Below are 13,659 nucleotides of genomic sequence, written 5' to 3'. Positions count from 1 at the left end.
GAGGGGGAAGAACTGTGGTGTGGGTGAGATAGGGAGGGAAGAAATGGGAAATTCTGGGGAGGTTAAAAGCATATGTAAATAAGAAATAACAAGATCCATTTATTATCCTCCCCTTCTAGTAACTCACATTTACTTTGCCATTTACTATATACCAGGCACTGTTCCAGGTATCTTTAATAATTTATTACATTCTCAAAACCCTATGGGGTTGGCACTACTTTGCCCTCTATTTTGTAAATGAGGAAACTGAGGCACTAAAAGTCTGACTGCCTGAAGTCACATAAGTGATTGATGACACCACTGGTATCAAGACCCAGACTAGCTCCTAGAGTCTGCTCTGACTCACACAAGTGTACTGGCACTCTCCCAGTTGTAAATGCTGTTAGGAATCTATTTAGTTTTTATTACAGAAATATTGAGCCTGAAAATTGTTGGATCTACAAACATTGTGTATCTTGCAAGAATTCAGTTATTATAATATACTAACTCTTTAATAATTCATGATAATTTAAGTATTCTTTCCTTTAGGTTGTGCAATATTTGTGACTCTTCCAATGAGTTTATTAAACTTTTTCAGGTAAGTATTTAATTAAATTAATTTATTTGTTGTGGTGCTGGGGATTGAACTCAGGTCCTTATGCATGTGAGGCAAACACTCTACCAACTGAGCTATATCCCCAGCCCAGTATTTTATTTTTTTGAATTATTTTTAAAATATTTTTTAGTTGTAGTTGGACACAATACCTTTATTTTATTTATTTTTATGTGGTGCTGAGGATCAAACCCAGGGCCTCGAACTTGCTAGTTGAGCACTCTACCACTGAGCCACAATCCCAGCACCAGTATTTTATTTTTTAATTGGGCAAAAAAATGTGAAAAATTTCAGCAATTCTAAGGATCTATTTTTCTTTTCTGAGTCTGGACATTTTGAAATGGTTATGAAATATGAATTTTGAATCTAGAATGAGATTAGGGTATCTTTGGCTAATGTAGTCAATTCAACCATATCACAGAATTACTAGTTCTTTTTTTATGGTTTTGGGCTCACCAGTCTTTTAGTTTGATAGTGAGAGAGTATCTTCCTCTTAAATATTTATGTGTTTACATTCAATTTTGTAAGTTATCTGTAAATATAGTTAACAAAAGTATAAAATACTAATTTTTGAATGTGTGTAGGTTAAAATTGGACTTAGGCTGACTTTTCTCAAATAGCAGTTGCATAGAAATTCCTGCCTTCAGGGGAAAGAGTTGGGAGGTGGGATCTTTCCCTTCTCAGTAATTTTTTTTCCTGCTGTTTCCTCTGTTACTGTTTCCTCTAGTTGAAACTTTCTCCTTCATCTTTTAGTTCTGTGTCTCACAGAATTACATCCATGTCAAGCTAAGCTCTTGAATCTTCCCTATTTATTGTGACTGGTAATCATTTATAGAAGCCATAAAATTTAGAGTTCTAAGTCTGTAGAGATTGAGTCATTTCCCCCTCAGAATATAATGATTACATTCTAATTAGACAACACAATGCCCAGGGTCATGTGACCCATAGCAAAAACCAAGACTGGAATTTGGGGGTGTGTCTAGATGAGCAAACATATTAGATTACTTGCTGTGTGTTTACAGATACCAGGATATGGTATTGGCAGTCTTATTTCGGGGTCTTTGTGTGCATTACATCTTACTTTTAATGTATTAAAGTAATACTGCTATTTCATGTTCACTTTGTTTCACCTACTAGAATATTTCACAGAACAAAGACCATATTGTATTCATCTTTACATTCTTGACACAGCAATTGATAATTTGGTTAAAGAGATTAAAAAGGGGACCAGGCAAGACTGGGGTTTTAGCTCAGTGGTAGAGCACTTGCCTTGCATGTGTGAGGCACTGGGTACGAAACTCAGCACCACATAAAAATAAATAAATAAAGATATTATGTCCATCTACAATTAAAAAAGTATTTTAAAAAAAGGAGATGGGGCGGGGGGGACGGGGACCAGGTGCCAAAATACTGGCCATGCCTCTTGAATCAGGTTATATAAGTTTAGTTCTCTTATTTTCACCCTGGCTGTGAAGTTATGGCCATAATAATGTGGCTCTATCTATGCCATAGGATAATTATGATTGTAAAATAAGAAGAAATGTGAAAATACTTTGGAAATGGCAAAGTACTATATAAGTTTTATATGTAATAATGTTCTTTGTATTACTTGATTTTTTTTTTTCCAGAAGCTATAAAAATAACACCTTGAAACACAATTCAGTCTATGAAGCTATGGTTCCCTTCTTTTCTCCATGTTTGCTCTTCATTTTGTCTACAGCCTGGATCCTCTGGTCACCTTCAGATATTTTAGAGCTACATCCTAGAGTATTCTACTTTATGGTTGGAACAGCTTTTGCCAACATCACAGTAAGATATTTATTTCTTTTAAAAATTATCATATAGCCAGGCACAGTGGTGCATGCCTGTAATCCCAGCAGCTTGGGAGGCTGAGGCAGGAGAATTCCAAGTTTGAGGCCATCCTCAGCAACTTGTGAGGCTTAAAGCAACTTTAATGAGGCCCTGTCTCAAAATAAAAATTAGAAGGGCTGGGGATATGGATTAGTGGTAAAGCTCCCCTGGGTTCAATCCCTAGTACCAAAAAGAAAAAAACCAACAAATGAAAAATTTTTGAAAATCATAATCTATAACCCATACAGTGAGGTGTACCCATAATCCCAGAGGTTGAGGCAGGAAAGATGGCAAGTTAAGGCTAACTTCGGCAATTTAGCAAGACTCTGTTTCAAAATAAAACTACAAAGGACTACGGATATGGCTTAGTGGTAAAGTGCCCCTGGGTTCAATCTCCAGTACAAAACACACAGACAGTATGGAGGTAGGGATGATAGTAGAATGAAATGGACATTGTTACTTTATGTGCATAGTGATCACATGTACAACCAGAATGAATAAACACACACACACAAACAATTTTTATTTTAGAAATATTGACAAGTGGATAATTTGAGAACTCACATAGTATTATAATAAGCAGATTTTTAAAATATTTTAAATCAGAAACTTAGTAATAACTTCAGGACAGAACATGTTGATAATTATTTTATTGTGCTCTTTGAAACCAATAGGATTTAGTGACTTCAGTAGTATTTTCAGGTTCTTTTGGGTGTGAGTTGGAGTGCGTGTGTGTACATGTCTGGTACTGAGGATTGAACCCAGGGGTGTTTCACCCTGAGCTACATCTCCAGCCCTTTTTTTAAAATTTTTTATTTTGAGACAGGATCTTGCTAAGTTGCCTTACCTGGCCTTGGAATTTGCAGTCCTCCTGCCTCAACCTCCCTAGTAACTTCCTGATTGCAGGCATGTGCCATCGAATCAGGCTTTTTCCAGTCTCTTTTGACATGTTCTGAGGCTCTGTGTGTGGGGGGTTGGGTCTGGAGTCCAGCTGGGCCCCTGAATAGTTGAGAACTATTAAGATAATGTAAATGTGTTGGCTTAAGTTCTTGAATAGTTTTTAAATGTTGCACTGACTAGTTTTGGAAATGCTTTGCTAATTAAACTTTCTTTTTTCAAACCAACTTCAAGTGTCAGCTGATTGTTTGTCAAATGAGCAGCACACGGTGCCCAACTTTGAATTGGTTGCTGGTTCCTCTCTTCTTGGTTGTCATAGCAGTGAACCTGGGAGTAGCCTCTTACCTGGAGAGTCTTCTCCTGTATTTATTAACAACTGGCTTTACTCTGGCCCACATCCATTATGGAGTACGAGTGGTGAGTAATCAAGTAAAGCTGGTTTTATTTGTTTCTTATAAATAGTGAAAAAGAGGCAATGGAAAAATTTAAAAGAAATTACTGTAGTAGCTGAAAGGATTTTGGGATATTCCTTAAATTTCAGATAATGCAATATCAAGTATTGTTTTTCTAATGATTAAGTTATAATAACTATAAATGCTTTTAAAGCTGGATAATTATTATGTATTAGTTCTTATTTTAAATGAGTATACATCTAGACATAATCTTGTTGAGTAGAATTATAAACTATTTTGTGCTTTTAATTATGTGGGACCAGATAATCCCATTGTTATCTGTTTCTTCACTAGCTTCTTTAGCGTTAGGGGCTTTTTTATTGTTCATTAACATAATTTGGTTTTGTAGCACTTCTTTTCTCCCCTGCTCAATTTGAACAACTAGGGGAATTAAAATTTCAGAGTAGAGGAAAGCTTTTGCATCATATGAAGCTTCACTTTATCAGCAGAATAATAAATAAGGGGGAAAATCAAAGGAAATGGATTTAAGAAGTGTTTGCAGACCTTAATACATATTTTAGCACAGTTTCATGGTTGAATTTTAATTGCTGCACAATATTTCATCAAGGAAGATTACTTAATCATTATATAATTTATTAATCATAACCCAGTTATTTTAATAATTTAGGTTATTTTCAAATTATCATCATTATTAATTATGCTGGTGTAAACAATCTGGAATAATATTTTTTCTTCCATTTGTTTTATATTCAGAGAATAATTTCATAGGAATGACGTTATATAAAGGATATTCACATTTTATGGTTCTTAAAGTGCTTCTGTTTGATGTTCTTGTTTCTAAGAGAACTCTCCTGTGAATTGGTTTGAGAAACAAAATGTCTTTTTTTTTATTTTTTTTTTTTTTGAGAGAGAGAATTTTTAATATTTATTTTTTTTTAGTTCTCGGCGGACACAACATCTTTGTTGGTATGTGGTGCTGAGGATCGAACCCGGGCCGCACACATGCCAGGCAAGCGCGCTACCGCTTGAGCCACATCCCCAGCCCACAAACTGTCTTTACTTCTATATTCTCATACACGTTTTTAAAATAGGGGGACAGTGTCATGCTTGTGAAAAACTTTATACCTTGCATATATTGTTAAACTTGGGCTTTCTTCCCTTAGTGCTTGTCCCCAAATTAACCCTCATTGGTTAGAACAAAATAGATAAAATTGTTATGGAAAAAGAGAATGTGATAAATCTGATGAGGCATAATCATTTATGTTTATAATTGTGTAAGTTTAACATGTTTTCATGTTTTCTTTCTTCTATTTTTTGAAGGGGGTACCAGGAATTGAGCCCAGGGGCACTTAGCCACTGAGCCACATCTTCAGCCCTTTTTAATATTTTATTTGGAAATGGTCTCCCTCAGTTGCTTAGAGCCTTGTTAAGTTGCTGAGACTGGCTTTGAACTTGCAATCCTGCCTCAGCCTCCTGGGCCACTGGGATTACAAGTGTGCACCACCACATCTGGCTTAACATGTTTTCTGTCAACACTCTGGGACCCTTATTTTGATATTTTATCAATGTGATAAAATAATTGCTAATATCTTTTGAAATTGTTTTAATTTGTTCAGCCCTTCAGAAGCATATTTTTAGAAAACCATATATATAACAAATTAAAACACATTTTTTTTCTTTAAATTATAAAGGTAGTACACATGGTTAAAAATCTGGGAAATAGGGACTGGGGTTTTAGCCTGGTAGAGTGCTTGCCTAGCATGCATGAGGCACTGAGTTCAGTCCTCAGCACCACATAAATGTAAAATAAAGATATTGTGCCCACCTAAAACTTAAGAATAAATATTTTTTAAAAATCTGGGGAATAATCAAGCTACTGAGAGAAATTCTGGGAGCATCTTTCTTGTCTTGTCTTTTTTGCTTGTTATCATGTCTATAACTTCTGGCCAGAAGGTAAAACTTTCTAGGCCACATAAAACATTTGAGCTTCTGAAACATACATACTATGATAAATATCAAATAAATGACATTCTTAGCTGGTATATAACAATGTTTTTACCTACCTACTAGGAATATTCTAACCAATATGGACTTTCTAAATTAACAGATCCAGTTTTATACTAGATCATCAGGAATTAGGAATGATTACCTAGAAATGTACAAACTGAATATTGTATCTAATTATAGATATAATTATTTGATTTACTAGATATTATAATTCAGGTAATCTTGCAGTTTTCAGTAGATTTGGATATGAATTTGTCTGGTTTAGAGGGCTCTGGAAAGACTAGATTTTGGAGCGAGGCAGACCCAGGTTCAAGTTCTAACTATCCCAGGGTAGTTCTAGTACTACCATTTAGCTACCTAACTAGTTCTTGAGCTATTTTAATCTAGCAGAACCTCTTTGTTATTTCTGATGACTTACTGTGTCAGTAATTCTTTTCAGAGGTGAATTTCATTTGTTTTTAAAAAATAGTACAGTATGTAGTTGTTACTGTTTTGTGTTCTGATTTTTCATAGGTTAAGCAGCTGAGCAGCCATTTTCAAATTTATCCCTTCTCATTGAAGAAACCCAACTCAGATTGACTAGGAATGGAAGAAAAGAACATTGGCCTGTAATCTTCAGAAAGAAATACTGTAAATAGATGCTTGTAAATATTTCATCCATCACCAGTGAACTAAACTGATCTGCTTGACAGACATGGAATCTCAGTATGTGTGGTACTTGGACAGCAGGAATGAAACATGATCTGAACTTGTGGAATTTTGGAACTTCTAACTCCCAACTTACGTTATTTTTTATAAAACCATGTGATATTTTGGTTAAGCATAATGTTCATTAGACCAGCAAAACTCTTCTAGTGATTTTAGCTTCATGAGTCCATAATATTTTGGCTCATACAGAGTTAAAGATGTTTTATTTTTATTTTTAAAACCCCAAATTGGTTAGGAACACTGATAACATTCAGAAACCCACAGCATGTTTTCACACGTGGTATTTCACAGTAGGCATTAGCTGTGGAAATTATCAATAGCTCAAGCATAAAATGCAGGGAAGGTGGTGGGGGGTGGGGGGCAAGTTTCCTTTAGCCAGAGATGCCAACTATTACAGAACAGTATGCGGTTGCCAAATCTTGGTTTCTCTTTCCCATGGAAATGATTTTTGTCCTCAGAGGCAAAGAGATTCTCTAGTATTCTGGCTGTCTTTATTACAGAATAGATTTTGATAAATGGTTTAAATTTCTTTTAAAGAGAAATACTCTGTTTATACTTAGTAGAAAATGGGTTGTAATTATAGCTCATCCATTGGCATGGTTCATGGTTTAAGTGTGGCATTTTCTCTCTCAGCTGAAGGTTGCTAGGATTTGGTGCCTGTGAGCTATGATTGTAAGAATATGTGTGACAGTCCCCAGTCTTTGATAATTACTTGTGAGAAATGCAGATAAAGCACCTTCTAAGAGGAGATTTAAATTAGAGTTAGGAATCTCATGAACCTCCCTATGAACGAAATTAGTTTTCTGACTCAGTTTGTCTGTCTGTCCTTCCTTGCTTTCTCTCACTCTCCTTTTGGAGGTGAAATGCTGTGTTTTTTTATTTCATATGGGATAAAACAGAGAGAAATACTCTCTTCCCAAACTTGCCTGCTTCTCCACTTGAAGAAAACTTTTGATATATATGCCTTACCCAGTACCTATTTCCTTAATATGACTTGGAGTAATTTTTAAGGTTTATTGATAACAAAACTTTACCTTTATTGTGGTCATTTTATAAATCATATCTTTTCATAAATGTGGATATTTTATTCTCTGTTTCTTTGACTTTGTCTTCATTTAGTTTGGTGGTGGTGAAATTTACTTGCTGATTTTCTTTTTATTTTCCACTGAATGAAGTTTGTGCTTGAATGAAGAGTGTATCTTAAACCCTTATTTCTTTTTGGACAGGTTGCACTTGGATAAAATAGGCACCACTGTGTTGATATGTAATTATATTCTTAACCATTATTTATGAATGTGACTGTAGTTAAAATTATAGCATATTTCTTTGTTGAGTTTCAGTCTGCTGCTTTGTAAAAAAAATAACTGTAATTGATATTTTGTTTTTAAAATTTTAAATTCTAATCATTGTCATCCAGGTTATTAGAAGTGAGTCAAGGAGCTTCCTACTCATTTAAGAAAATAATTTGTAAAGGTTTAGTTTTGGTGACTTTCTCTGAGAAAAAAGTGAATACTGAAAATAGATAAGAATTGATGTAATTTAGAAATATGTATAGTGAATCCATGTTTATTAATAAATCGCCATCATGCAGGTCAAAGAAATGAACCAGTTAAGTGAAGGTAACCGTTTTGTGTTCACCTTGTTGTATCATCTGTAAAATTGAATTGGATTAAGTATTCATTTGAAGTGGGGGGAAAAACTTTGTTTTAAGATTTCTTACCTAATCATTTTTACTGTTTTGTTGACCTTGTACTCAAGGATGAGATTAATTTGTTTAAAAGAACTGATAAATGTTTATAAAGTGACAAATTTGGACCACAGATTTTTTTTTCACCTTGTACAGTGTATTTAAAACAAACAAACAAACAAAAAAACCCTTTAATTCTGTCATTAGGGTCCTTTGGGTTATGGCTTGTAATTTTGAGACTCTTTTACTTCTGAATATGTTTCTGCCCACATTTTGTTGCATTAAGACTATTTGTAAGGTGTTTTGTGCCTATATTTCATGACATTTTCCTGGGGTAGTAAGGAATTATGCCGTGGGTGAAAGAAAGGAGGCTGTCAATAAGGGAAACTGAACAATTGACTGTTCCAGAATACTGTGGACTTGTGTTAATCCTTCCTATACTGCTGACCTTCTCTTGTTTTAGTCTGCCATCTTGATGGTGCATCTTGAAAGCCCCCATTTTTTGTATAGTGATATAGCAGCTGATAGAGGACTTAATTACCAGTAGCTCTGTGCATTTCTATCATACTGATTACTCAAACCTTTCCAAAGTATAAAAGATGTTTCAAGCTTTTGCATGAAATTTTGGGTGAGTTCACACCCCAGCCTTTCTCCCCAGCACACACTGGCTGCATTGTGGGGAGCAGTGCCACCATGGTCAGGAGCATACATGCGTGTTTTCTGTACTTGCAGAATAGAGTGCCTTAGCCAGGCCAGAGGTTTGCATTGTGTTTCTGCTGACCAAAGTCACATATACTTGTATGAGGTTTCTTTTCAGCTTATGGCATGAAAAATGCCCCTTCAGTCTTGTAAGAAAATAATTCCCTTGTATTTGAGATGGTATATGGGATAGAAAAGTTTAAAAATACCTGGAAGAATATACTACTGATACTTTTTTTGGTTCTTTAATATTCATGATCTCACTGCATTGTACAAATTACAAAGTGTCTTCACAAATAGTAATAGAGGTAGCTTATGGGTTTCAGTTTCAGGCAATAGTGTGTAACTTTCAAAATAACAAGGTAAATGTTCTTCTTTGGCATTTTCATATTATGACTAAAATACTTTTAATTCTAATTTTGGGAAGGTTAAATGTTAATTGTGGTCTAGAATGTTGTACTACCATGAATATTTATTTATTCTCATTTAGAAGTATTGGGAAGAGGAGTGTGTGTGTGGAGTTACCTAAATTCTAAGTTGATACCAAAAGAGTGTTAATGATCACCCAGAGCCTGGGTATTCAGGGAATATACAGGAAAAGAGTGTAGTGTCTTTTTTTTTTTTTTAATGATGCTGAGGATTGAATTTAGAGCCTTGTGTGTGCTGAGACAAGCACTGTACCACTGAGCTACATCCCCAACCCACAGTATATGTTTTCTTTAAAAAATAATTTTGTTTTTTAGTTATAGATGAACACAATATCTTTATTTTTATTTATTTATTTTTATATGGTGCTGAGGATTGAACCCAGGGCCTCACGCATGCGCAACAAGTGCTCTACCACTGAGTTACAACCCCAGCCCTGTAGTATATGTTTTAAAGGGAAAAAGGGACCACCTTAATGCTTCATGAATTTGGAAGTTTCCTGTATTTGGTATTCAAAGGACTGGTTTATTTTGTAGTGAGTCAAAAGTCAATTGGAATATATCTTTGACTCTGTGACCCCTAGAGAATAAAAAGGTAATCTGTAGGTGTTTAAATCAAAGACTACTTTCCCTTTTATATTTTAACTGGAATTAATTCATCTTTTTCATTCTTTACCTGGGTTTCCTCTCAACTAGCCACCACTTACGACAGAGACAGCCCACTCAGGCCTTGCTTTGTTGCTTCTAGATCTTGCTACATTCAGATTTTTCTAGATTGCCTTAGATCTCGTAATTAGTCAAAGACTGAGAACGTGTCAGAGGGAAAAAGTAAGTCTGATGGACTGGGACTTTTGACTTTGGGTCCCAAAATAAGCCAAAAACTGATTCAGAAATCTTTGGTTGTATTGATGCCTGTGTTCAGAGTGGCCTTATCTTGACCTCAGTTCTGGACTTGATCCATTGCTCTATAGAAAATTTGTGAAGTCAGACCAGAATTTTCTTTATCCCATGAGGTCTCTTTGTAAGGCAGCCCTTTCATGAACACCCTGTGGGTGAATAACCTTACTAAGTTAGCTGCCAGTACTATAACCTTCCAGGAGGAATTATAACTAGTATGCTGCATTTGAAGCACTTTGACATGTATATTTAAAGTGACAGTCTTAACTGTAAAGTGGTGTTAAGTTAATCACTGTGAAACTTGAAAGTGTGGTGCTCTGGGCAGTTTAGGAAGCTTACATAAATTTCTGACTTTCCTTTATTACGTAACCCATGTGATTTATATATTTTGGTCTTTATCTTTGACAATGGTACAAATGACTGACATGGCAGGCAATTACTTTAGGATATATGGTAAATCATGGTTGTTTAACTTTTTTTCAGAGAAATTGGTGATATGTTTGCTTCTTTCTTGCATGGAACCATAGAAATTGGATTTGTTGGCCGATTCATTTCTACAGTACAAAATAAAGATAACCTTACTTTTTAACCTGCATGCTAGTAATATGCTTTGCTCTTTAATAAACAAATATGTAAGAGATAGTAATCTAACTGGTTTTGTTTGTTTTTAAGCAGAGATCTGCTCTTTATACAGACAGATCTTAAATAAGTTCATATTTAGGGTAGCAAAAGAGGTTTGCCATTCAGAGCACCCTCATGGGTAGCCTGATCAAAGGGGTTATGTTGCATTTGGTCAGGAAAACCAGGTTCCCAGAACTTAAAGTGCCGCATTGGATTGATTTGTGAATACTTTAGCAAGGGCTTGTCTTTCTAGGAAAATCCATTTGGATACAGACCATTTACATTGTCTTCCTCTTCAGAGAATCATTCTTAGAAAGCTGAGCTGAGTAGTGCTCTTTTTAAAGCATGCAGATTGGATCATGGCCATTGGGAACCTAAATTCGACATTGTAATAATGACGGAACACTCACTTTGGCAACACATACACTAAAAATTGAAATCAGAGACAGTATTGAAGTCACAAGGTGTGGCTAAGTGTCATGGGTATCTTCGGTCTCTTTGGTTATGTAAGGTCTTCCCTTAAACAGTTTCTGTGAGTAAGAGTTAAAATGATAGCTGATTTCGAGTTTTTATTAAACCATATACAATTGGCCATGAATTCTAGATTGTGATATTCTTCCTGATGAGCAGTTTCTAATACCTGAAGAGTAAGTTTTTGACCTGGAACATGTTTCGTTAGTACTTGATATTACTAATCAGGTTATAAAAGAAGCCTGATTTGATTTGGCAAGATCTGTGACTCCTGTATCATCAATTGAATTACTGTTATCATTCAGTATCAGACTTTATCTAAGTTTAATAACTACTAATTGAGACTGTTTACAATACTAAATTTTTTTGGTAGGTTATTTTGTTAGATAACTTTACCTCATCAGAGAAGCCATTTAGGAGATAAAGACCCAGCTACCTATAATGGTTTGCTCACTTCAGGATATCTCAAGAGAGCTGAATTCAGTATTGGACTCCAGATTCCAATGTTTTAATATCAGATAACCTGTAGGTCAAGGGGAAGGAAATGAATAATTGCCAAGGTATAAACTCCCTGCTGCCTGCCTTTGCCTTTTCCCTTCCCATCTGACATAATAGATTCAATTTGTGACAAGTTGTAGAAAAAGAAATTGATACTTTGCTGAGTAGAATTTCATGCCCTGTGACTAGGAATAGGTGGTAAGAATCATGGCCAAGTCAATTATTGAGTTGTGTAGCTCAGTCCTGTTACAGTTGGCCTTTTGAAGTATTCTGAAAAAAGGATAATTCATTCCTTCTCAGGTACCTAGAAATAGCACTGCTGGAGCAGGTGGAATATGTTTGCTACAAATAGAGAATATATTAGAAAGATGAAGAGGAGCATAAAATCTTTTCCCTTTAATGTAGTTTAATTGAACACATTAGTAACTGGTCTTTCTAGGACTTGCTGTGTTCATAGTAAATATTGTAACCTTTGTTTTATCTGGTTATGTGTGCTCTCTGTATATAGACATGTTTAATATGTACACATATTTTCTGCATATGTATGTATGATATCATGTATACATGGGGTGTACTCTTGATTATCAGCCAGATGATAAGCCCTCATTAGATAATTTCTTCATGTGGACTTGGTGTATGTGTGGCCTGTAACTCTGAAGCCTCTTCCTGGTTTGGAGCCATAGCCTTTCTTCTTTCAGTTCATCTCAGTCTTTGAGAAAGCCCTTTAAAATATGTCACTTTCCATGCCCCTTTAACCAGGGATTGTGTGAGCTATAAAGATACTTGGCTGCTCCCACCACCAGGGTTGAGGCTTTTGGATCTGCACCATAGTGAGCCTATTTCTGGCTAGAAGGCGGCTGTGGGAGAGTTGTTTTCCTGGGCTCCCTGGGGAAAGCTCTTGCAGAAGTAGAGCTTTGCAACTTGCTTAAATTACTTCACCAGAATGTTGTGAAGTCTCAGATAACTTGATGTACAATTTCAGTGCATTTCAATGTTATTTTTGCATTATATGTATTACTGCTAACCCAGATAATTAAGATCTGACTGTTTCTTGTCACTGGATTCTAGAACCCTTGACCTTTCAACTGGATTTATGTTTTATTTCTGCTGCTGTGAACTCCAAAGTAATGCAGTAGGTTTTAGTTTAAATCGTTTAATTCTTTTATTGATAAATATTTATTGTAATAAAAGAGTAAATAATTTTTAAATCCTTTTAATTGTTTTTGGGTTGTCTTTTTTATTGTTCCATGGAGGGCTTAAAAGGGGAGGGAGCCATAATGGAAAAATAATGTCCAGCTGCTGTCTTAGAATCATTGATTGTTCTAAAGCAAAACATTAAAAACAAAACAAAACTTCCTTTTTTCTCTCTTTTTGGTATTGTGACCAAAGAAGACAGGAGACAGGTGGCAGTAGTAGTTATTCATAGTATACTGCTCTGGACTCTCCCAGAAGTGGGTATGGAAGTTTAACTAATTCCTACTTCTGTTCTTTTTTACCTTACAACTTTTTTCTAGGCCATATGACATGACTAAAACTCCTGAGTCCCTGCTTTCTCTGTTCCTTTCTTGTACCTTTGAAGATAATGGTGGCATAGTTCTGTAAATAACCAAAATTGAATAAAACAGATTGCTTTTGAAGTATAGTAAAAATGATAAACTGGGATATAATAATAAACCAAGAAGTTATCCAAATATTTTCCAATATCCTCAAAGTCCAGGTAAGGTGGTTTAGTATAAACATGGATGTAGAACTGTGTGACTTGACTTGTAAAATGATCAACATCATTTTCCCCCTTTTTATATAGTGAAGACTATATAAGCTAAAGGTAGATGGCCAAGTCAGCCCAGCAAAGGAAGCACAAATAGTCAGATGATTTTTCAATTATTGCTTAAA

The 13,659-nt window shown here is 35.2% G+C and overlaps 1 protein-coding gene across 1 annotated transcript in view; it reads left to right on the top strand.

The window, feature by feature from the left end:
* The window catches only part of Selenoi (selenoprotein I), a 50,862-nt gene extending 37,879 nt beyond the window's left edge, over positions 1 to 12,983 (top strand). Inside the window, exons 7-10 of the mRNA XM_005322565.5 lie at positions 529 to 577; positions 2,221 to 2,401; positions 3,575 to 3,757; positions 6,274 to 12,983. Of these exons, the coding sequence (XP_005322622.2) occupies positions 529 to 577; positions 2,221 to 2,401; positions 3,575 to 3,757; positions 6,274 to 6,372 (512 nt within the window). The 3' untranslated portion in view covers positions 6,373 to 12,983. The remainder of the gene's footprint in view (positions 1 to 528; positions 578 to 2,220; positions 2,402 to 3,574; positions 3,758 to 6,273) is intronic.
* The last annotated feature ends 676 nt before the right edge of the window (positions 12,984 to 13,659 follow it).

This window comes from Ictidomys tridecemlineatus, chromosome 12, assembly GCF_052094955.1.
Source record: "Ictidomys tridecemlineatus isolate mIctTri1 chromosome 12, mIctTri1.hap1, whole genome shotgun sequence".
NCBI lineage: Eukaryota > Metazoa > Chordata > Mammalia > Rodentia > Sciuridae > Ictidomys > Ictidomys tridecemlineatus.
This window is presented reverse-complemented; position numbering and strand designations above follow the sequence as displayed.